At 39.4% G+C, this 23,006-nt stretch overlaps 1 protein-coding gene across 14 annotated transcripts in view; it reads left to right on the top strand.

Annotated features, from left to right (window-relative positions):
- Nucleotides 1–23,006, top strand: part of LOC110465917 (unconventional myosin-XVI-like) — a 167,427-nt gene that overhangs the window by 101,149 nt on the left and 43,272 nt on the right. For 12 of the 14 annotated variants that reach the window (XM_021522082.1, XM_021522088.1, XM_021522089.1 and 9 more), the window contains exons 31-34: nucleotides 2,365–2,451; nucleotides 3,092–4,463; nucleotides 5,582–5,674; nucleotides 6,406–6,618. In XM_021522082.1, coding sequence (XP_021377757.1) covers nucleotides 2,365–2,451; nucleotides 3,092–4,463; nucleotides 5,582–5,674; nucleotides 6,406–6,618 — 1,765 coding nt within the window. The remainder of the gene's footprint in view (nucleotides 1–2,364; nucleotides 2,452–3,091; nucleotides 4,464–5,581; nucleotides 5,675–6,405; nucleotides 6,619–23,006) is intronic. The other 2 variants (XM_021522084.1, XM_021522087.1) reach the window with 2 other exon arrangements.

Below are 23,006 nucleotides of genomic sequence, written 5' to 3'. Positions count from 1 at the left end.
TGTCCATATAACTGGCCAAAACTGACCATGTCCATATAACTGGCCAAAACTGACCATGTCAATATAACTGGCAAAAACCAGCCTCCCCGACTTGTTTACAGTTGTCTGGTTATCGCTACAGAAGTGAGTCATATGTATCGGCAGTTTTAAATTTCAAAATGCTCTTACTCCCTAAAAAAAGGCCCACTACCTATTATTACCTCTGTATAGATATAGAGAAATTTACATTTAGAATTTACATATATAAAGAGAGAAAACTACATAAATTTAACTGGAAAATAACTCTTTACCGTCAACAGTTAACACTTAAATAGTCAAGGCTAAAAGAGTTACCCCCCTTTACTCATCACAAACAATTGCTTATGCTCAACGGTAAAACAATTGCTGAAGATTTTCTGATACTCAAGTTTATTAGAGATTTATCGGAGGTTCCCTGTTGTAATTACTGTGTTTATTTGTCCTTTTGTCTGTCTGTCTGTCTGTCCATCCATCCACACTTACACAACAGTGAACAATTTGCTGAAGTAATGATTTTTAGGGCCAGGTGAGCTGATGCCGTACTGCGGCATCCGTCGTCTGTTGTCCGTCAACTTTTTCTTTTGAACCACTTAAGATCATATACAAATGTAGGAGATGGAGTGACTTTCATGTCATTTTGACATATTTCTAGTTTTTCTTAATAACATTAATGATGTCAAAGGTCAACTTTAAGTGCTACCCGGAGTCAAAGGTCAACATGGGTTAAAAGCTTTAACAATCTTCTTCTCATGTTCCATAATGCCCAGGGTCATGATATTTGGCCAGTAGGTACCTGGTTTGGAGTGCTATGAAGTGTTATCATTAAAATGACCTTGACCTAATTTCAAGGTCACAGGGGTCAAATATGTTAAAAACTTCAAACAACAATATCCTAAGAACCATTTGGACTAGAGTCATGGTACTTGGGTATGTTATGTAGACCAGAAGTTTTAACCTTTTTCTTTATTACAGTAATGAGGTCAAAGATCAACTTTCAGTGCTAGCCGTAGTCAAATGTCAGCGTGGGTTAAAAGCTTTTAATTAAAGATTCAAATTTCAAATTTCAAACAACAATATCTTAAGAACCGTTTAAAAGATGTTAAAATGTCTTGTGTTCTAGTTACCAAATTTCATCTGAAGTAACCTATAGGTCAGTTTCATGTAACGTAAGAAACAGGTGAGCAATACAGCCCCTCTGGGCCTCTTGTCTTATACACTTTTGTTTTCCCTACATTATCTCACAATCCAAAAGACTAATCTTTCTGAAATTTGATGTGGGGATACAGAGTGATATGAAGATGTGTAATAGGTGTTTAAAAAGTTTCTTTTAAGGTCAAGGTCACTGTTACAGTACATTTCACCTAATATCACGTCTGTTAATGTCACTTTTCGGTTATTATCATGTTTTTTTGATGCACCGTTTTTCCTGCTATATAATCTATGCAATTCAATTCTTTTATTATCACCTGATTTTATGTTGATTTCTCTTAATATCACTTTATTTTGGCCACTGCCACAAAAAAAATACAGGTAAATGATGGTAATGATTCATGATAAATGCCCTGGGGACCTTCTTTCACACCCTGGACGCATTATGTAAACAATGCCTTGACCTAACAGGGTATTTTTTACACCTGGCTGACTGTCAAAAAATAGGTTACACCTGGCTGACTGTTAAACAATAGGTTGACTTACATACTTGTTAACATGATATTCACCTGTGGGTGGGGAGCTACTGAGCAGTCTAACATCTGTAAACTTTTCTAATGCCAAGTGTGATGTATTCTTTCAACTAATTATAACATGTGTACTATCTTCGATTACACACTTGCAGCAAATATCTAAGGAAATTAACCCATAAAAAGATGTTACTAGAGAAAGAACATTATAAATATCAAGATATAGGTAAATATTTACCAAGTCTCATGTTTACAATTGAATTTGATGCAGAATACCAGCCAAACACTTGTATGCCTACATCACTACTGCAGTAAACAATCATAATTACAAACGTACTGATCGTCATTTTGCTACTTAACAATATGAAATGTAACTGCGTACTGAAATGAAATACAAATAATAAATTTATTTCTCTACTTATATCTATATTTCAACTAGGGTATAGAACAAGGTTAGTTACAAAATATCAATCTTCTTCGTAGAGCCAAATCACTTAGGCATTTGACTAAGTTCCCTTCCGGTTTTGAGGGTTAAAAAACATCAGAAAATATGTATTCTGTTTATGTCATGTTTCGGTTAATATCATGTTTTTCTCTGACAAATGAGAAGTGATATTAAGAGGAATCTACTGTACTAACAATATACAATTTGTGGTTGATATTAAAGGGGGAGTATGGGAGTCAGAGACGCACTGTCCCAGCGCCGGCACCACCAAGGCGGAGTCCTAGTACGCGACTAAGTACTGGCAGCAGGGTGAGTACTAAGACATTATATAAAGACAAACAACATGATTAGCATTCCTAATAATGAATGAAAGAAAATACTGTATACTGGGGAAAAAAACAGTAAAATTAACACCCTACGACATCCAAATTCACCAAATATTAAATTTGCTCTTCTCATTTAATTTCTATGTATATTATGTTGTTTACTAGTGTTTGGTGTGCTGTAATGATAAATTTGCACTCATTACAGAGGATGAAAAGGTGAACATTTCCCTGGTATGCAGTACTGTCAGCTTCTCTGCAGCACTGTGACAAATCAGATTACTGAAATGTTTTATTTCGTTCAGCTTATTTTAAAAACATACATTATTTGGATTAAATTATATATATAAAAAACACCTATTGGTGTTTGAATTTGGTAAGAGGACACTCCGTTGAAAAATCTGATATCAAAATTGCTCATCCAACAAACTCCATAGGAAGGCTGGTAGTAGCAGCTTCAATGCACAACAATAGGTGTTGGACCTATGAACAAGATCTCGTGAAATTAATTAACAAATAACAACCAGTTTGATAGCCTTTTAAAACCCAAAGAAAAAAGCAAAAGTAGAATAGAGTTTCACTGATACCTCAGTAATTTTTTCGTTCCCTTTGTTGTGTGGTTACAGACCTCCTCTTCCTCGAGTGGGATTTACGATGATACAGCGCTGTACATGGACGACGGCCATCACAGTCCCCAGCATCAGCCACAGCCACCCCACCCACCAATCAACATCCCACCCCTGCAGATGTCGCCCCGGTTACAAAAGAAAATGGTGGCCAGTCCCTTGGTCAGTCCTCGTAGTCCAAGCCATCAGAACCCAAACAAGCCGTTCTCTTACATAGTGAATCTGCCAGGGTCACCGAAAACTCACCGTAGGTCAAGTGATGGAAAGTATTACGATGTTCCCGATGTGTCACCACCTGGCGATCCTACATATGAGCCAATCGGACAACCTCATCCATATTCACTGGTCGAAAAGCATAAGGCTACAAGTAGTGGGCAGTATGGTGCTCCAGCTTCACCGGGTCACCAAAGTCCAAGCGTTTACAGTCAAGGTCATCCCGCGACTCCTGCATCACCAGGTCACCAAAGTCAAGGTTACTACGGCCAAAGTCAAGGACATCCTGCCAGCAATGGTGGTCAGTATGGTGCTCCAGCATCACCAGGTCATCAAGGTCAAGGCTATTATGGACAAGGTCAAGGACATACACACACACCCCAAGGTCAACACCATGGACAGCTGCCAGCTATGCAACAGCCCCAATATTCACCTTCACACAGAACTGCATCGCCTCCTCCATTGCCAAAAGTTGGCCCGGGGTCAGCCCCACATAGCCCAAGCTTACAGAGACAATCTTCTCTCACGAGAAAAAATGAAAAGGTGTCTTCCCCAGTAATGCCACGCAAATCAGCAGACCCACGGGTTGTTACCCCGGACCCTGGTGCTATGTCTGAAAGTCAAAGGTCTGGGCTTGGCCCGCCCAGCTTCCCTGCTCCACCTCCTCCATTACCTGTGGCAGCACGGTTTGTGGCGGCAACTTTGGAAAATAATCGTCCGCCTTCCCCACCGTTACCCCCACCCCCTCCAGAAATGATATCAGATTCCTCTCCACATAACACACCACACAAAGTTCCCCCACCCGTTGTTCCAACCACAGTTCCCAAAGTGGCAAACCCACCCCCACCTCCACCTCCACCAATATCAAAGATTCCTGGAAGACCCCAAATTTCTTCTTTTGAAATTGGGAAAAAACAATCCAAAGGAGATGACTCACACGACCAAGGCAATAAGAAGCAGCATACGATGCCTCTCCCTGGTCAGGCGGCCGTTATCAGACCGAAACAACAGAAACAGCAGCAGTTACAGAGCAAGAACCTTGTTGAGGAGCTCAGCAAGGTTACTTTACGAACGGTTCAGCAGACAAGTGTTCAACAACCTGAACCACAGCCAGTCCTAGAGGAACCGAGGGTTAAACCCTCTCCACCCAAACCTCCAGGTAAGACAGGTCTCAAGTCCTAGAGGAAACTACGGTCAAGCCCTCCCCACCTAAACCCCCAGGTAAGTCAGACCTCCAGTCATAGAGGAACCAAGTGTTAAACCCTCCCCACCCAAACCTCCAGGTAAGACAGGTCTCCAGTCGTAGAGGAAACTACGATCAAACCCTCCCCACCCAAACCTCCAGGAAAGACAGGTCTCCAGTCGTAGAGGAAACTACGGTCAAACCCTCCCCACCCAAACCTCCAGGTAAGTCGAGCCTCCAGTCGGAGAGGAAACTAGGGTCAAACCCTCCCCACCCAAACCTCTAGGTAAGTTTGATTTCCAGTCCTAGAGGAACCTAGGGTCAGACCCGCCCTTCCCAAACCTTGAAGTAAGTGAAGCCTTTAGTCCTAGAGGCTACTAAGGTAAACCTTTCCCTACCCAAACCTCCAGGTAAACCTGTGGGTGTTTAGTATGAGATGGCCCTGGTGTCAAACCAGCCTCACCCAAACCTTTTAGTAAATGGTGTCTCTGGTCTAAGTTGAATATATGTACTGGGCCTTGTATCCTTGCCTACCCAAAACTCTAAGTTACTTGCTTTAGTCCTACAGGAACCAATGCTGAAGGCATGTCTACCAACACCTATAGGTAAATTATAGGTCGCCAGACCAGGGCCAAATACCATCCCCCGAAACCTCTTGGTGTTTAATACTGTTCAATCAGATATTTTCGTGGGGCCAAAACTTTGTGGTTTACCAACAAAACAGCATTTCTTGGGTACATGAATTCATGGATACGGAGTACACACTCAAACGGAGAATTGCTTTATATGAAACTTGTAATTACTTTGGGAACCTATGCATTCGTGGATGAAGACTACCTACCAAATCAACAAAAAATTAAATTTAAAAAAAAAAAAAAGGAACATGAAAATTAGTGATTTAACAGTAAGTCTCCATTCTTAGAGAAATCCAAGGCCAAACCCTCTTCCTTCCAACACTTCAGACATATCTGTAGCCCAGCATAATCACAACCAGGATTATAGTCATACAAAATAAGGCAAGCTAGGCAATGCCTTGTTTAGGTATATATTGATAGGACCATTTTCCACTCATTTCACTGGCTGTACTTTTACAGAAAAGACAAACCCTCCATCAGGAAAGGAGGCAGAACCTGCTGCAGTATTTTTACCCAAATTGAAATCAACAGGTGCCAAGCCATGGGACAAAGGTAAGCATGCAACAGCAGCAAGTCATATACTGTATACCGGTCAAACTTTCGCCCAGTCAAACTTTCGCCCGGTCAAACTTTCGCCCGGTCAAACTTTCGCCCAGTCAAACTTTCGCCCAGTCAAACTTTCGCCCTTCGCCTGTGAAATCCAAACTCGCTCAGTGTTAATTTCGACTCTCACATTTTATTAATATGTAAATTATGTTGCTGACTAGTGTTTACTGTAATGATAAATTTGCTCTCATTCCAGAGGGCGTAAAAGGCAAAAATTAACTGCACCGAAAATTTCCCAGTATACAGTATACATATATATATTGGTGTTGGGTTTCTTTGAGTTATAGCTCCTGTTTCTACTAGTATAGACTTAACAAGATTAATTATATTTACTTAACTTTGCAATCATTTTACTAACAATTGTTATTATTATAAATAATTTCTTTGCTTTTAATACAGAATGCCTGGTTATATATATTCATTAAAATTCGTGTGTTTTCCTTTCAAAGCTTTGTTTTAAGCATGCTTTGTTAATATCCTTGACTCGTGTAAAGTTATCGTAACAGCTTATGATCATGCTTAGGACATGTGACTATTTTGATGAGATGAATCTTTCTCATTAAAATATCTGATGTCTTTGAAAGTGTCATTCTCATTTACACTAAAAGAATAATATTTATTAAGACTTTGTATTATGTGAATATATTCGGATTTGCTGTCTCCTCCACTGATAACAGATGTGCCCACAGGTCAGAACGTGCCACACCCACAAATGGAAGATGACGACCTCCCCCCTCCTCCGCCACCACCCATGGATGATGACTTCCTGCCCCCTCCTCCCCCACCCCCAGGGATCACCCCAAACATGGAGCTTTACCAGACTGGGGGTCAACAGAGATACAAAAAAGACTCGAGTCCTGATCCAGAGCGAAAACCAGACTCTGGCATAGGTAAACTTTGTTGTTTAGGGTGTCAAAGGTCAATGTCAAGGTCATTTGCGTTGAATGCTGTTGATGACATCCGTAGCCAGTATTGGAGTCTAGGACACTTTGTACTTTATGAATCAACTGTGCATCGGAGGAAAAGTGAAACTGAAGTGCACTAAAAATACATTGCAGAAAATTACACTTTCTGTCCGTAATCCACACAGCAGGTCCCATATCATGCTAGACTATCATTATTTTGTGTAAATCCTGAAAAACAGTATGATCATTAATGAAATCATTGATGTTTGTACCTCTAGTCTAGGTACCATTAATGTTTGTACCTCTAGTCTAGGTACCATTAATGTTGTACCTCTAGTCTAGGTACAATTAATGTTTGTACCTCTAGTCTAGGTACCATTATTGTTTGTACCTCTTGTCTAGGTACCATTAATGTTGTACCTCTGGTCTAGGTACCATTAATGTTTGTACCTCTAGTCTAGGGACCATTACTGTTTGTACCTCTAGTCTAGGTACAATGAATGTTTGTACCTCTAGTCTAGGTACCATTAATGTTTGTACCTCTTGTCTAGGTACCATTAATGTTGTACCTCTAGTCTAGGTACCATTAATGTTTGTACCTCTAGTCTAGGTACCATTAATGCTTGTAACTCTAATCTAGGTACTGTTAATTCTTATAACTCTAATCTTGGTACCATTCATGCTTGTAACTCTTGTCTAGGTTTTATTAATGCTTGTGGGCCTGGATATCTGTTTTACTAACTTCATCTCACTAACTTCAGTTTTAAGTTTATTAGTATTGTTGTATATGAGATTGCAATTTGGATGTGTATAATTAAGTGCTTAGAGATTAACCTGTACATTGCGACACCCTTTGGATCATAATTTATGGTCAGATTAGACAGGATGTTAGAACTCACAGCTAGGAGTCAGATTAGACAGGTTTAATCTATTTTATTTCAGGTGAAATAACTTTCATTATTTTCAAGAATATAGAGTGTATCAGAATGTATAATTACTCTCACTCACCATTCATTTGAATTGCTACAACTGTTGGCCCCTAGGGAAGACAACTGGAACTTTCTTGGGAAAGTCTTGGGATCATACACTAACTACAAATAAGATACCAGCTTTAAGATTCAAGGGAGGTAACTCAAATTGTTTTGACCTCCTTTGTGGGAAAGAATCTGTAAAACATTGCATTTTCAGTTTTGACGTTGGGTAGGAAGGGAAGTAACTCTGTATGCTTTATTGATTTAATAAAAATTAGACTGTTTAAGAAGATTGCATTAAAAATGATCACGAAAATTATCCAGTTGACATTGAAAATCAAATTGTTGCCAAAGTGTTCTGATTTGGTACTTTAGGTACCGGGTGAGATTTTAGAGTTCTTGTTAGAAATTTTGGAGTGTACATGTTTCTGTTCATTTGAAATTTTAAAAGTCCCATTCAGTCAAAATATATACATACATTTCAAAACAGGAGGTCAGAGGAAAACAGGTTTTAAAATATATATGTTTTAAATTTGTAGTAAAGCAAGGAAAATCAATTATAGTTGAAACAGGGTCAAGAGTGTTTTTAGCTCAACTGTAAATCCCATTCAGTCAAAATATATACATACATTTCAAAACAGGAGGTCAGAGGAAAACAGGTTTTTAAATATATGTGTTTTTAATTTGTAGTAAAGCAAGGAAAATCAATTATAGTTGAAACAGGGTCAAGAATGTTTTTAGCTCAACTGGCCCAAAGGGCCAAGTGAGCTTATGCCATGGTGCGGCATCCGTCGTCTATTGACCGTCTGTCCGTCGTCAACTTTTTACTTAAACAACTTCTTCTGAATAACCAGAAGCCCAGGATGATGATATTTGGCCAATATCATGCTGGGATGAAGCACTACCAAGTTTGTTCAAATGAATGACCTTCGCCTATATTCAGGGTCACAGGGGTCAAATATGTTGAAATCTTTAAATAACTTCTTCTGAATAACCAGAAGGCCCAGGATGATGATATTTGGCCAATATCATGCTGGGATGAAGCACTACCAAGTTTGTTCAAATGAATGACCTTCGCCTATATTCAGGGTCACAGGGGTCAAATATGTTGAAATCTTTAAATAACTTCTTCTGAATAACCAGAAGGCCCAGGATGATGATATTTGGCCAATATCATGCTGGGATGAAGCACTACCAAGTTTGTTCAAATGAATGACCTTCGCCTATATTCAGGGTCACAGGGGTCAAATATGTTGAAATCTTTAAATAACTTCTTCTGAATAACCAGGAAGCCCAGGATGATGATATTTGGCCAATATCATGCTGGGATGAAGCACTACCAAGTTTGTTCAAATGAATGACCTTCGCCTATATTCAGGGTCACAGGGGTCAAATATGTTGAAATCTTTAAATAACTTCTTCTGAATAACCAGAAGGCCCAGGATGATGATATTTGGCCAATATCATGCTGGGATGAAGCACTACCAAGTTTGTTCAAATGAATGACCTTCGCCTATATTCAGGGTCACAGGGGTCAAATATGTTGAAATCTTTAAACAACTTCTTCTGAATAACCAGAAGGCCCAGGATGATGATATTTGGCCAGTAGCATGAAGGGATGAATGGCTACAAAGTTTGTTCAAATGAATGACCTTCCCCTATATTCAAGGTCACAGGGGTCAAATATGTTTAAACTTTTGAACAATTTCTTCTAAATAACCAAAATGTCTAGGGTGTTGATATTTGGCCAGTAGCATGCTTGTATAAAGGGCTACCAAGTTTGTTCAAGCAAATGACCTTCACTTATATTCAAGGTCAAAGGGTTCACTTGTCTTAAAAAACTTTAAACGACTTCTGTTGTATAACCACGATGATGATATTTGGCCAGAAGGATGTTGACATGAAGGGCTACGAAGTTTGTTCAACTTAATGACTTTCGCCCATATTCAAGGTCACAGGGGTCAAATATATTGAAATCTTTAAACAACTTCTTCTGAATTGACCTTGACACACTTTCATGGTCACATCTGGTCCATAGTGCATAAATCTTTAAAAGTCATCTTTTCATATAAACAAAAGGTATAAGGTGGTGATGTTTGGCAAGTTGCATTCTGAGAGGAAGGGCTATGAAGTTTGTTCAACTTTAAATGTCCTTGTTTGACTTTCAAAGTCACAGGGGTCAAATGTGTTTTAATCGTTTAACAGGTTCTTCTGAAGTCAAGACACTGATATTTTGCCTGTAGCTTTTTTTAGTCCACTTTTAAGGTTACAATTGGNTACCACCAACTTCCACCCCACCACCCACTACCACCCCATGCCCACCCCAACACCTGTAGACACTGTATTACAGTAGACCAAAAGTACATGTGTAACACTGTTGGACTGATTATGTTGATTGCTATGTAGTCAAACAAGATTTACGAGCTCATTTAAGACCTGTCTTGAATTGTCTATTATCTGTCTGGTGTAAGCTTCAGTGACTGCGGTGGGAATTTTTGATTGGGGAGGGGGCCATGTGGTCAAGAGAGAATGATTGGCTGATGACTGAGGCGAGTGGCCACCTGGAGGGACTGTTTATTTGACCACTAGTGTTTTCAGTACCACTGACCTACTGTTGTAGGAAACAGTGTTATTAGATCTGTCCCAGTGGCTGTTATACTAAATCACCGTATTTTGTGGGGGGGGGGATTCACAATATTGTTGATATCACTTGAAGTACTACTTTCCACATCCGTGTAATATTTGGTATATAGAGTAGCTCACTATATCACACTGTTAGGTAGGTGTATTCTAGCTGACAGTCAGTCTCAGTACTAGTGTGGTACATGGTAGATGGTTGTAGTTTGGGTTGTTTTGTTTGTGTTTTAACCCATACGCCCCTAAAGTCACATTTGAACCTTAACAAACCAAGGACTGGGAAAGTTCAGTTTAAATGTGTAAGGGTGAATGAGTTAGGTCCTATTAACAGCTATGGTCATTTAAGGACATGCCAGGTTTGGTGGTGGAGGAAAGTTGCGGGTCAGTACCTAACCTGGCGACTGCCCGCAATAGACCTCAAACCCCCACGACCCAGTGGTAAAGGGCTAGTGGTCCAGATCACTTGGTCACCATGACCCCAGATGGCTGAAGTAATCATGATGATAAGAAAGTATAATTTCAAAAAGTATATTTCAAGAAACTGTAATGATTTACTGATTGAAACTATTTCTCTGCGTTTTCAAATGTTTGAAGAGGTTTTCGATAAGATCCGACAACTGGACAACAAAAGGGTTTTCCTTCCTGGTTCTTCTGAGGTTCAATGCCAGGATAATGAATGCTCCCATCTCGTGTCTGTTTTAGATAATAGCTGCTCCCTTCCTTCATCTGCAGTGACTCAGGGTGTAACATTAGACAGAAGAGGAAGATAAAAATTACTTATCTTCTAAATTTAGCCTCCGTGCTAGGCTTTTTACAGCAAGTGAAAACTCAAGTGTATATTGCAGTAACTAAAATTAGTTTCCACCTGTGTTGGGTCTTGGTGAAGGCGAGGCATGTGGAAATGTAGACATTATGATGAGGAAACCAAAAAATGAATTATCCAGAGTACTTGACAGGGTGACTAAAATGTCTGTATAACGTTATGTTGTCAGGAAAAAAGGCTTGGTTCAAATGGTGCGGTGAGGAAATGTAGAACACGATTTTATTTTCTGCTCCACTTCCTGTTGTAGTAAAAATGAAGGAAAAAATGTGTGTCTGCTTTCACCCACTTTCTTTTTTTTTATCCTCTGCTACTGTTCCTACTCCTGTACTTTTCTACTTCCTCTCTTTCTTTGTCCCTCTTCTTCTCTTCCTTTATCCCTCCTCCTCTCTTATTCCTTTTTATCCACTTCCTTGTTTTCTTTTTCTCTCTTTTCTTTTCTTTTACTCCTCTCCTTCTCATCTCTTCACTCTCCTTCTTTCCATCTTCCCTTCCCCTATTTCGTTCTTCCTCTCTTTTTTCTCCTCTGATATTGTTAGACAGAATAAGCCAAGGAAATCTTGATACTTCCTGTACATTTATTTGTAATAATCCAGGAAGCATTATACTTAGAGATGGAGACAAATGGGTGTTGAGCTTACCTTTAGGAAGGGCTAGAATTGTACATCTCCTCTTATCTCTAAAACATGTTAAAGTTTGGGAGTTTTGCATAATACGAGACTTAAGGAACATAGTCCCAATGCACTGTAGGTTTTCCTATATAGAGTAACCTCCCTTTAACTTCCGTTTGGACAAATAGCACCGTTAGGTCACCTCTGTTGACACGTAGGTAGCTAATTGGTTAGAGTGATAGTCCATCAATCTGTGGTCAAGGGTTCAAATCCCAGTCTAGCACCGATGAGATTGTATTACACTCAGAGCACTGTTGTTGATTATTAGCTTTAGACGACTTCTTCTTTTTAACCACTGATTGGAATTTAAATCAATTTGACTGGAAGCATCCCTAGGTGGTGAGGATTCAAAATTGTACAAATGGTGGGGCTGACCCCCCAGGGGGCTGAGGGGCGGAGCAAAAAGGGGGCAATTTGGCTATATTGCTTTAAGCGACTTCTTCTCTGAAACTAAGCGATGGATATCAACCATATTAGACTGGGAGCATCCCTAGGTGGTGGGGATTCAAAATTGTACAAATGGTGGGGCTGAGGGCGGGGCCAAAAGGGGGCAATTTGGTTATATTGCTATAAACGACTTCCTCTGTAGAACTATGCCATATGATACAGGTACCCTAGCCTGGGCTTATTTCAGGTAAAATACGGTAAAAGTAAAGCACTTTAAAACATACATCGTTGTTACTATTTTTGAATATTAAATCATCAGAACTATCAGAAGGCACAGAGGATATATTGATAAAATTTGAAATTTGATCAAAGGAAGTGGAGTGAAACCCAAAACTCAGCAATTATTTGCACCAAGTTTAACCAACCAGGTACGGAAATGTAAAATACACGTTTTTTTTTCAGAATTACGTTTCAAAGCTCAATTTCTAGAACTGATAAGTGGACGCCAATTATCAGAGAAAATAGTACATCGGATTTGAAAGATGGGTAAACTAAGAATGAATTCAATCAGACAGGCTGTTTCAGGAACCTATCAACTTCTCATCTTATCAAAATACCAGTCTATTTCTTTGAGTGAAACATTCAGCTGGATTTCTGACGCTTTTTCTGACTTTACTGCTAAATGAGTATGGTTTGTATTGAACTGAAGTCTGTATGACAGAACAAATTTACTTTTTTTTAAATTAAAAAATGACTACGAAAGAAGACTGATTCTCAAGGCGTCACTACTTCACAGCTCCTCAGAACAAATTGTTTTATTTTATGTGACTCGATATAACGCCCTCTTTTCCTTTGCCACCTCCAACCTCCGTTTACCGCCAACATATTTCAATGTCCCTATTTCTGGTTTTTTTTTACGAATTCCTTTATATGTTTCCCTCAATTTTTGCCAAACCCCTTTATAATGCCAAAATTTCTCTTGACAAATGGTGGCGATATAACAAGGTTTTCCTTTGTATATCATGTAAGAAAGGATTCTAAGTCATCTCACAAAATTTTGAACATAGATACTGTCTTAGGTTGTGTACTTAATTCTTTTAGTGAACTATTAAGATGTTGTGCACTTTAAGTATTTCAGTTGGCATTCATCGGCATTATGAATGCCAACAGTATTCAGTTTGAGTTCAAATGATTTATTTGTGAAGTAGAATGAATAGAACAGCCATCTATCCAGGGAGGGTCAGTGATACCCAACGTAACAATTATGGTGTCATACTACATGTAGTGATGACATCAGCATTAATTGTCCCATGGTATTCATACCCTGTATGAATGCCAACAGTATTCAGTCATGAATTTCAATGTGTTATGTTATACTTGAATATGACATAGACTGTCAAATTTTGGTTTTTTAGACACTTTGATATTCTCTTCTTATTTCATGACTACCTATATTTCTAATATGATCTGTTCCTATACCTCTGAAAATAATGCTTCCAGATCGACTGAGCTTGATCCGCCCTGGACTGCATGCAGTCATATGCTTACATTTGATAAAATATTACTTTGATTTATTTTTACTTCTAAATGGTTTTGACCATCTGAATCAGATTTCAAATATAGATATTTCCCTTTATGTGGTTACGACTTGTGGATAATGATTTAAGATAATATATTTCTGTTTAAATGGTTACAATTCTTCGAGGGTCATTTAAAGTTTTACAAAATCACTTTTAAAATTGTTATTTAATCAACAGAAATTGATTTCAAATTAGAAGAAACTTATTTAAAGTTAGGTAATTTACTTATACATTTTTAATAAAATTTAAAAAAAAAAAAAAATTGGGGGGGGGGGGGAATAATTGCAAAGGGCGAACAATTTGAGAAAGTTAAACTGCAGTGTAAATTTCCCAATAAACTGTACTTATTTTACTTCCGTGATGAGTTGATTTAGATGTGGTAGTGTAGTCCCGATAAATCGTCTCGATTGATGAAGGAGGGGCCTGATCTTCTCCAGAGGTATCTTGATGACAGAGCATTACACCATCTGTACCTCCCAGGGGGGTCTATCTTACATGCATCAACCACATTCCTCCCTCTCAGATGGAGACCTGGATATCAGATTGCCAGGGTTTGGACTGGTTATCAGGATTGCATGTGTTACATGTTCATCTACAGGAGAGGTCAACATCCAGGTCATATCTTGAATGAAATCTCTCTGTATTACCGACTGAATATCTACCATCATTTCCCCCATCTTGAATTATGGTATGAGTTATTTTGTCTTGGGTAAAGGCAGATTATAGAAATTTATTCCTAACATGACAGCCAAGAAAGTATTGGGTATTTCCTTAACTTAATCCTGGCTTAAAAAAACGGCTGGCTGTCGTCTAATAAAAGCTGTGNGGGGTTTTTGGGGGGGGGGGGGGGGGGGGGTACCAGTGGCAGTGTACCACTGCCAAACGCTGTCACTACGTGTTGGGAAACTGTTATTTTCCAGCATAACTAGTCATAGCTTTGACAAATAATTTCTGAGAGAAAACTGTACTTTAATGAGAAATAACAAAGATGAAATAAACAAAATACAATCAACAACAGTGTTCTGAATGTAAACAAACGTTGGGGTTAGACCGGGATTCTATCCCCGAACTTCAGATTGTTATACTATAGGTCTAACCAATTTAGCTACTTGGTCAACTGAAGTGTCCTGGCCTAACTGTGTTAAAGGTATATCCAAACAGAAGTTAAGGGGAGGTTACTGTATATAAGAAAACCACAGTACAGTGGGACAGGGATCCTTAAGTCTAGGGATAACTGCATACACTTTGATGGCTTTAACCTGGAACTATTTTAATAAAATTATGGTTCAAGTAGAATGATGTACAAATTAACAGTTTGCCAAAATTTGTCTTGATATATTGAGATACATTATCCGTTTCCATGGTAATTGCTTTTCTGCTGTGTATTGCCCTTGACCTTGACATGATGCTAAACAGAGTGACAGATGGAGGCAATGTTTCCTGATGACCGATATCTCTATCTGTAGGCTAAATGTAGTCCCTATCTATGACAGGTAAATCAACGTTGGGAATGCGATATCTTCTTTTTCAGGAAGTTTGAATTATAAGTTTGATAACAATATATCATGGTGATCTATCAGAGCTGACATCATTGAAGATAGCTTAATTAACAGGAAAACTTCTTTTTTGATTATCAAAATATGTTGGGGGGGGGGGGGAAACAGGCTTGGGGAGGGGTTAATGAATTGTTATGTTTGATTTACTTGAAAGGCAAAAAGTGAAGAATCTATCTTTTTTTTTGTCTTGACAGGTCCAAGGAAATATTAGGCTTAAATTGAAGGAAAGACACTATTGTTTTAAGAAGTGATAATTGTTTGAGATGACAGTGCAGGGTAAGGTCAACTCCTGTATCGCTCAGGATGTTATACTCACCTATAGAGTCACTGGGTTCTGTAGAGTCACTGGGTTCTGTACATGTAGAGCTACTGGGTTCTGTAGAGTCACTGGGTTCCGTAGAGTCACTGGGATCTGTACATGTAGAGTCACTGGGTTCTATAGAGCTACTGGGTTCTGTACATGTAGAGCTACTGGGTTCTGTAGAGTCACTGGGTTCTGGACATGTAGAGTCACTGGGTTCTGTAGAGCTACTGGGTTCTGTACAGATAGAGTCACTGGGTTCCGTAGAGTCACTGGGTTCTGTACATGTAGAGTCACTGGGTTCTGTACATGTAGAGTCATTGGGTTCTGTAGAGCTACTGGGTTCTGTACAGAAAGAGTCACTGGGTTCTGTACATGTAGAGCTACTGGGTTCTGTAGAGTCACTGGGTTCTGTACATGTAGAGCTACTGGGTTCTGTAGAGTCACTGGCTTCTGTACATGTAGAGCTACTGGGTTCTGTACATGTAGAGCTACTGGGTTCTGTAGAGTCACTGGGTTCTGTACATGTAGAGCTACTGGGTTCTGTAGAGTCACTGGGTTCTGTACATGTAGAGCTACTGGGTTCTGTACATGTTGAGTCGCTGGGTTCCGTAGAGTCAACGGGTTCCGTAGAGTCACTGGGTTCTGTAGAGTCACTGGGTTCTGTAGAGTCACTGGGTTCTGTACATGTAGAGTCACTGGGTTCTGTAGAGTCACTGGGTTCCACAAAGTCACTGGGTTCTTTAGAGTCACTGGGTTCTGTAGAGTTACTGGGTTCTTTAGAGTCACTGAGTTCTGTAGAGTCACTGGGTTCTTTAGAGTCACTGGGTTCTGTAGAGTTTCTGGGTTCCGTAGAGTCACTGGGTTCCGTAGATTCACTGGGACATGTAGAGTCACTCGGTTCTGTAGTCACTAGGTTCTGTACATGTAGAGTCACTGGGTTCTGTAGAGTCACTGGGTTCCACAAAGTCACTGGGTTCTTTAGAGTCACTGGGTTCTGTAGAGTTTCTGGGTTCCGTAGAGTCACTGGGTTCCGTAGATTCACTGGGACATGTAGAGTCACTCGGTTCTGTAGTCACTAGGTTCTGTACATGTAGAGTCACTGGGTTCTGTACATGTAGAGCCACTGGGTTCTGTAGAGTCACTGGGTTCCACAGAGTCACTGGGTTCTGTAGAGTCACTGGGTTCCACAGAGTCACTGGGTTCTGTAGAGTCACTGGGTTCCACAAAGTCACTGGGTTCTTTAGAGTCACTGTGTTCTGTAGAGTTACTGGGTTCTTTAGAGTCACTGGGTTCTGTAGAGTTTCTGGGTTCCGTAGAGTCACTGGGTTCTGTACAGTCACTGGGTTCCGTAGTATCATTGGATTCCGTAGAGTCACTGGGTTCTGTAGAGTCACTGTGTTCTGTAGTCACTGGGTTTTGTAGAGTCACTGGGTTCTGTAGAGTTACTGGGTTCTTTAGAGTCACTGGGTTCTGTAGAGTTTCTGGGTTCCGTAGAGTCACTGGGTTCTGTACAGTCACTGGGTTCCATAGTATCATTGGATTCCGTAGAGTCACTGGGTTCTGTAGAGTCACTTGGTTCCGTAGAGTCACTGGGTTCTGTACAGTCACTGGGTTCCGTAGTATCATTGGATTCCGTAGAGTCACTGGGTTCTGTAGAGGCACTGGGTTCCGTAGAGTCACTGGGTTCTGTACAATCACTGGGACATGTAGAGTCACTGGGTTCTGTAGTCACTGGGTTTTGTAGAGTCACTGGGTTCCGTAGAGTCACTGGGTTCTGTAGAGTCACTTGGTTCTGTAGAGTCACTGGGTTCTGTAGAGTCACTTGGTTCTGTAGAGTCACTGGGTTCTGTAGAGTCACTGGGAGTCACTGGGTTCTGTAGAGTTACTGGGTTCTTTAGAGTCACTGGGTTCTGTAGAGTCACTGGGTTCCACAGAGTCACTGGGTTCTGTAGAGTCACTGGGTTCTGTACATGTAGAGCCACTGGGTTCTGTAGAGTCACTGGGTTCCACAGAGTCACTGGGTTCTATAGAGTCACTGGGTTCTGTAGAGTCACTGGGTTCCGTAGAGTCACTGGGTTCTGTAGACACTGGGTTTTGTAGAGTCACTGAGTTTTGTAGAGTCACTAGGTTCTGTAGTCACTGGGTTTTGTAGAGTCACTGGGTTTTGTAGAGTCACTGAGTTTTGTAGAGTCACTGAGTTTTGTAGAGTCACTAGGTTCTGTAGTCACTGAGTTTTGTAGAGTCACTAGGTTCTGTAGTCACTGGGTTTTGTAGAGTCACTGGGTTCTGTAGAGTTTTTGGTGATCCGACACATGTGCCTGCTCCTGATAGCTGACGCCATACTGTTTGTGCACTCACATTTGTATCACAACCTTGCTATCTTGCACATGCCCAAAAACTTGTACATTTTTTCTCTGTCTTACGGGATATATATATTTAAGATAACATCATAATTTGTTTCTGATGGCTGGGGTCTTGATATGGTCGTAGGTTTCTCCAAATCATATGACTTCTGATGTATTTTGGATAGCACGATAATTTGGTTGAAGATAAATCTAGACCTGGTCGTTAAACTTTTTGTGCAATTTTATAGGAACTTGGACTTATTACTTGATAAGATCAAAATCTGTTCCAAGTGTGTAGTTTTGAAATATTGGATTTGAACATTTGTTGTCAAAGAATGTCAAAGACTTATCTCATGTATGTAATACAGAAAGATGAAAAGACTGCTTATCCCAGATTAAACAAAATAAATCCACTGATTATATAAAACAACATGTGATAAAATTCACTGGGTTCTGTAGAGTCACTGGGTTCCGTAGAGTCACTGGGTTCTGTAGAGACACTGGGTTCTGTAGAGTCACTGGGTTCTGTAGATTCACTGGGTTCTGTAGAGTCACTGGGTTCTGTAAGGTCACTGGGTTCTGTAGAGTCACTGGGTTCTGTACAGTCACTGGGTTCTGTAGAGTCACTGGGTTCTGTCCATGTAGAGTCACTGGGTTCTGTACATGTAGAGCCACTGGGTCCTGTAGAGTCACTGGGTTCCACAGAGTCACTGGGTTCTGTAGAGTCACTGGGTTCTGTGGAGTCACTGGGTTCTGTAGAGTCACTGGGTTCTGTACATGTAGAGCCACTGGGTTCTGTAGAGTCACTGGGTTCCACAGAGTCACTGGGTTCTGTAGAGTCACTGGGTTCTGTAGAGTCACTGGATTCTGTACTTGTAGAGTCACTAGGTTCTGTAGAGTCACTGGGTTCTGTAGAGTCACTGGGTTCTGTACATGTAGAGTCACTGGGTTCTGTAGAGTCACTGGGTTCTGTAGAGTCATTGGGTTCTGTAGAGTCACTGGGTTCTGTAGAGTCACTTGGTTCTGTACATGTAGAGTCACTGGGTTCCGTAGAGTCACTGGGTTCCGTAGAGTCACTGGGGTCCGTAGTATCACTGGGTTCTGGACATGTAGAGTCACTGGTTTCTGTAGAGCTACTGGGGTCTGTAGAGCTACTGGGGTCTGTAGAGTCACTGTGTTCTGTAGAGTCACGGGGTTCTGTAGAGTCGCTGGGTTCTGTAGAGCTACTGGGGTCTGTAGAGTCACTGGATTCTGTACTTGTAGAGTCACTGGGATCCGTAGAGTCACTGGGTACATGTAGAGTCACTGGGTTCTGTAGAGCTACTGGGTTCTGTAGAGTCACTGGGTTCCACAGAGTCACTGGGTTCCATCTTCTGAGTTTAACAGGACATGATGGTAAAACCTGTCTAATCTGACACCATGGGGAAACAGCATAGCAGTCAGATTAGACAGGTTGTCAGATTATATGGGTTTTATTTGACACTTTCTTCAGGAAATGAGATACTAGCATTATGTTAGATTAAATACTGGGTGTCGGAATACTAATGGGTCAGCTTAAACAGGTTTTGCTGTGTTGTTTCTTTGTGTGTTTGTTGAAATACAACACAGATTGTGAAGAGGGAATTAGATTATTTAAATTAAGCTACGGTGTAGTGCTGCAGGTGTGCAGTTGTAATTAGCAGTTTGATCTGATTAATTGTAGCGCAAATATAGAATCCTGACAAAATAATAATTATACATGTAAATGGGATCACTGCTACAAAAAATTCCAGTATTGGTTTTCTCTGTGTTGTCATGTACGGTTACATTTGCCGAGGGAAAGACAGCCTACACGCGCTAACACTATGACGTCACGACGCACTTTTGCATACTTGACCTCTGACCTTTGATTGCATCATCACTACATGTGTACTCTATAAATACTGAAAAAAATATCAAAAGTATTGAAAATATTGTTAACATTGTGCTTTAAATGGATTTCTGATTTTACGTTCAGGGTTCATCACCCCTATAGGATGAACATAATTGTATTCATGCGCGTCATGAACTACAAGCAAATGAAGTTCGCAGAGTATTGACACTGGCATGTTTATTTTGAGTATGGGAGAAAAAGAATCAAACATAGGGATGGCCTGTTGATAGGGAAATCTCAACCCTCGGGTAAGAGTTTAGCTGTCCAGCACTTGGCACAGCCTCGTGCTAGACAGCCACATTCTTACCCTCGGGTTGAGATTTCCCTGTCCACGGACCACACCCATGTAAGATTCTATATGTCTGTTATGTGTCAGGTGGAAGGGAAAAGAATTTGTCTATTATATGTGTCTGGTGGGAGGGAGCAGTTGTTGCTAATAGGGTAAGAGTTTTGGGGGGTATGAATAGGCTAGGAGAAGGTCGGTAGAGTAAGATGTACTGATTACATTGGTAATCAGTTACATTGGTAATTGGTAATCAGTAACTTATGATATTTATAAACAGTATATTAAAAGAAACATATTTTGTTTAAACATTTTTTTTTTTATAAAATGTATTTAAATAATTGATGAGGTATGCCTGGACTCTAATTAAAACTGAGTGATTAATATTTGGTTGAAGGCTTATGATTTCCTCCACCTGACAGACGAGGCGACTGGGATAGCGTGTTCCCCGAGATTCCAGCACTCCTCTACAGTCTCTAGTGGGCTGTACTACCTCCAGCTCTGGGGATACCAATCATTCATGGATATAATTAGATCCTCTCAATTACTCCCCTCTGGAACCTCATGATTAGGGGGCCCCAAGTGGGGAAACTCTTACCTGATGTATCAATCAGGCCACTAGGGATTTTGTGTTAGGTGTTTTAACATGACCTGGCCATTTTATTGGTATTTTTGTACATTTAAAGGTGCAGAAAATTTACAATTATAATATGTTTATGATATCGCTGTTTTAATGTTATGAAAAATTATATTATTTTAAATTTTGTGTTCTTAATTTCTGACAATGGAGACATGTTACAATGGTTCTATAGGAGGGACAGTAGGAAAAAGACAACTTCAATTATGTACAACTAAATTGTTCATACATGTAATTTATTGCAGTTTCAGATTCATCCATAGGGTTGTTTTTATTAAACTTCCCCATCAGTATATTCACTATAAAGTATCATATATCAAATATGATATCCTTCAAGTTATACAACTTAACATCTTTGATTGAATTATTTAGGGGGAAAAAACTCTAATAATTTTGATCTCTTGGATGTCTGATTCTAGATCAAGTTCTCAATCTAGGGGAGATAGGAGTAAAATGCAGCCGTTTAATTCTTCATAAAAACTTTGGGGCTGGTAACCAGCCAGTCTACATTTTTGATACAGAGATACATTTCATATATGTCTCTGTCTCATTATAGAATTAGTTAACTAGACTGATTCCGGTCTTGTCAAGTACAATTTTGTACTTCCATAGTATTTGGCATAGCAAATGTAACTTACTGGGAAACCTGTCTATACCACTAAGGCAGATATTTCTGTTCGTAAAAGGCAGGATTTTGTTAAGCACAACTTTAATGTACAAAGAAATATACATAAGTAAAACTTGTGTAATCTGACACAGTGTGGGATGCAACAAACTGCATTAATTAAACAGGGTGTCAGAATACAGAGGTTATATTTGGTAATTTATTGCGATTATGGGATCACATCTTTATTGGACATGGTGAAATGTCTTAATATTCACAGGTCAGATAAGATAGGTTTTTACTGTAGAAGGTCTTCTAAGACCTGGTTGACTTCCTGGTTTAGACAACACTCCTAATTATACAGGGTTCTGTTAAGACAAGTTATGTTACATATTTACTCATTTACCCAAAAAAAATCACAAATAATTATTCCAACCTTTGAATTGGGAGAGTTCAAATGTGTCTTCAGGGGTGAATGAGTTAATTGAATACTTGTATACCAGGTAATTATTGCAGTAAATTATTTGCAAAATTTGTAAACAACATAATAAATGTGAAGGGCAAATTTAATATTGGGTGGAAATGGATTTTACTGTCAAAGAGCGAAAATTTGACATTATACAATATATCAGGTAAGCAGGAAAGCAATAAGTTATGCATAAAAATGTATTTATCTATTTATAACAGTGTTAATGAGAAATTATGTATTTCTGAGAGGATTATCTACAAGAAACTTCTAAAATAGTTTTAATAGTTTTGTGTTTTGATTTTTCGAGTTCAACCATTATCAACCGGTACTTTTACCGATTCAAGAATAATCAATACGACTGATCATACAGTAAAAAATATTAACTGTTCACCCAATATGAACAATACTATAGAAACAATATTATGAGAACAGTTATTTGGAATGTGATATTATATAAATGAACTCTTAAGCTATTTCATAAAATATGTTTGTAATACATAGCTATAAAGACTCTGGTAAGGATAGGTAAAATGCATTGATGGTTTCTTTGAATATTTACTGATTGAGACTTAATAACATGCAAATGTAAAAATGATTTATATATATATATAAACAAGACAACAATGGTAATTAGATAAACAAAATATCACTATATATAATCGTATCCCTTTTGGTGGCCTCATCATCTAGGAAACCATCCTCAGAACTTCACATTTATTTCCTATTATTATGAAAATATGTGTGCGTTGGTGTAATAAAGTGCCTCAGGTTGGACTTAGAAATGTGTATCCGCCGAATTCCCCCGTGCGGGGCCTCCTGGGCGAGATGTCTTGGTCAGGTTCGACTTTCACTGGTGGCATGGGAGCAGGCTAAGCAGCAACAGTGAGTCTGACTAATCACTATCTGTACCACATGACTTCACACCCGTTCATCAACAGCCCCGCAACACAATCATTTGGGAAATACCACACAATTTTTATCCATTTGGATTAATTTTGGACAACTTATATTCAAAACTTGGTAAGTTTTCCAGTTTAAATTACTTGAAATGATGTTGTTTTGTTCGTCTAGTTTGACAGACTTCCTGGTATTGGGTGTATAGCATACCTTTGGTAGGATCGAGCTATGTAACATGGCTGCCTCTATAACTGCAGTCACTATAGCAGCAAGATCAAGTTTCAAAGTAGCTAATAATTT

This window comes from Mizuhopecten yessoensis, unplaced genomic scaffold (assembly GCF_002113885.1).
Source record: "Mizuhopecten yessoensis strain PY_sf001 unplaced genomic scaffold, ASM211388v2 scaffold11105, whole genome shotgun sequence".
Classification (NCBI taxonomy): domain Eukaryota; kingdom Metazoa; phylum Mollusca; class Bivalvia; order Pectinida; family Pectinidae; genus Mizuhopecten; species Mizuhopecten yessoensis.
The sequence above is the reverse complement of the archived record's forward strand: the minus strand, read 5'-3'. Positions and strand labels throughout refer to the sequence as shown.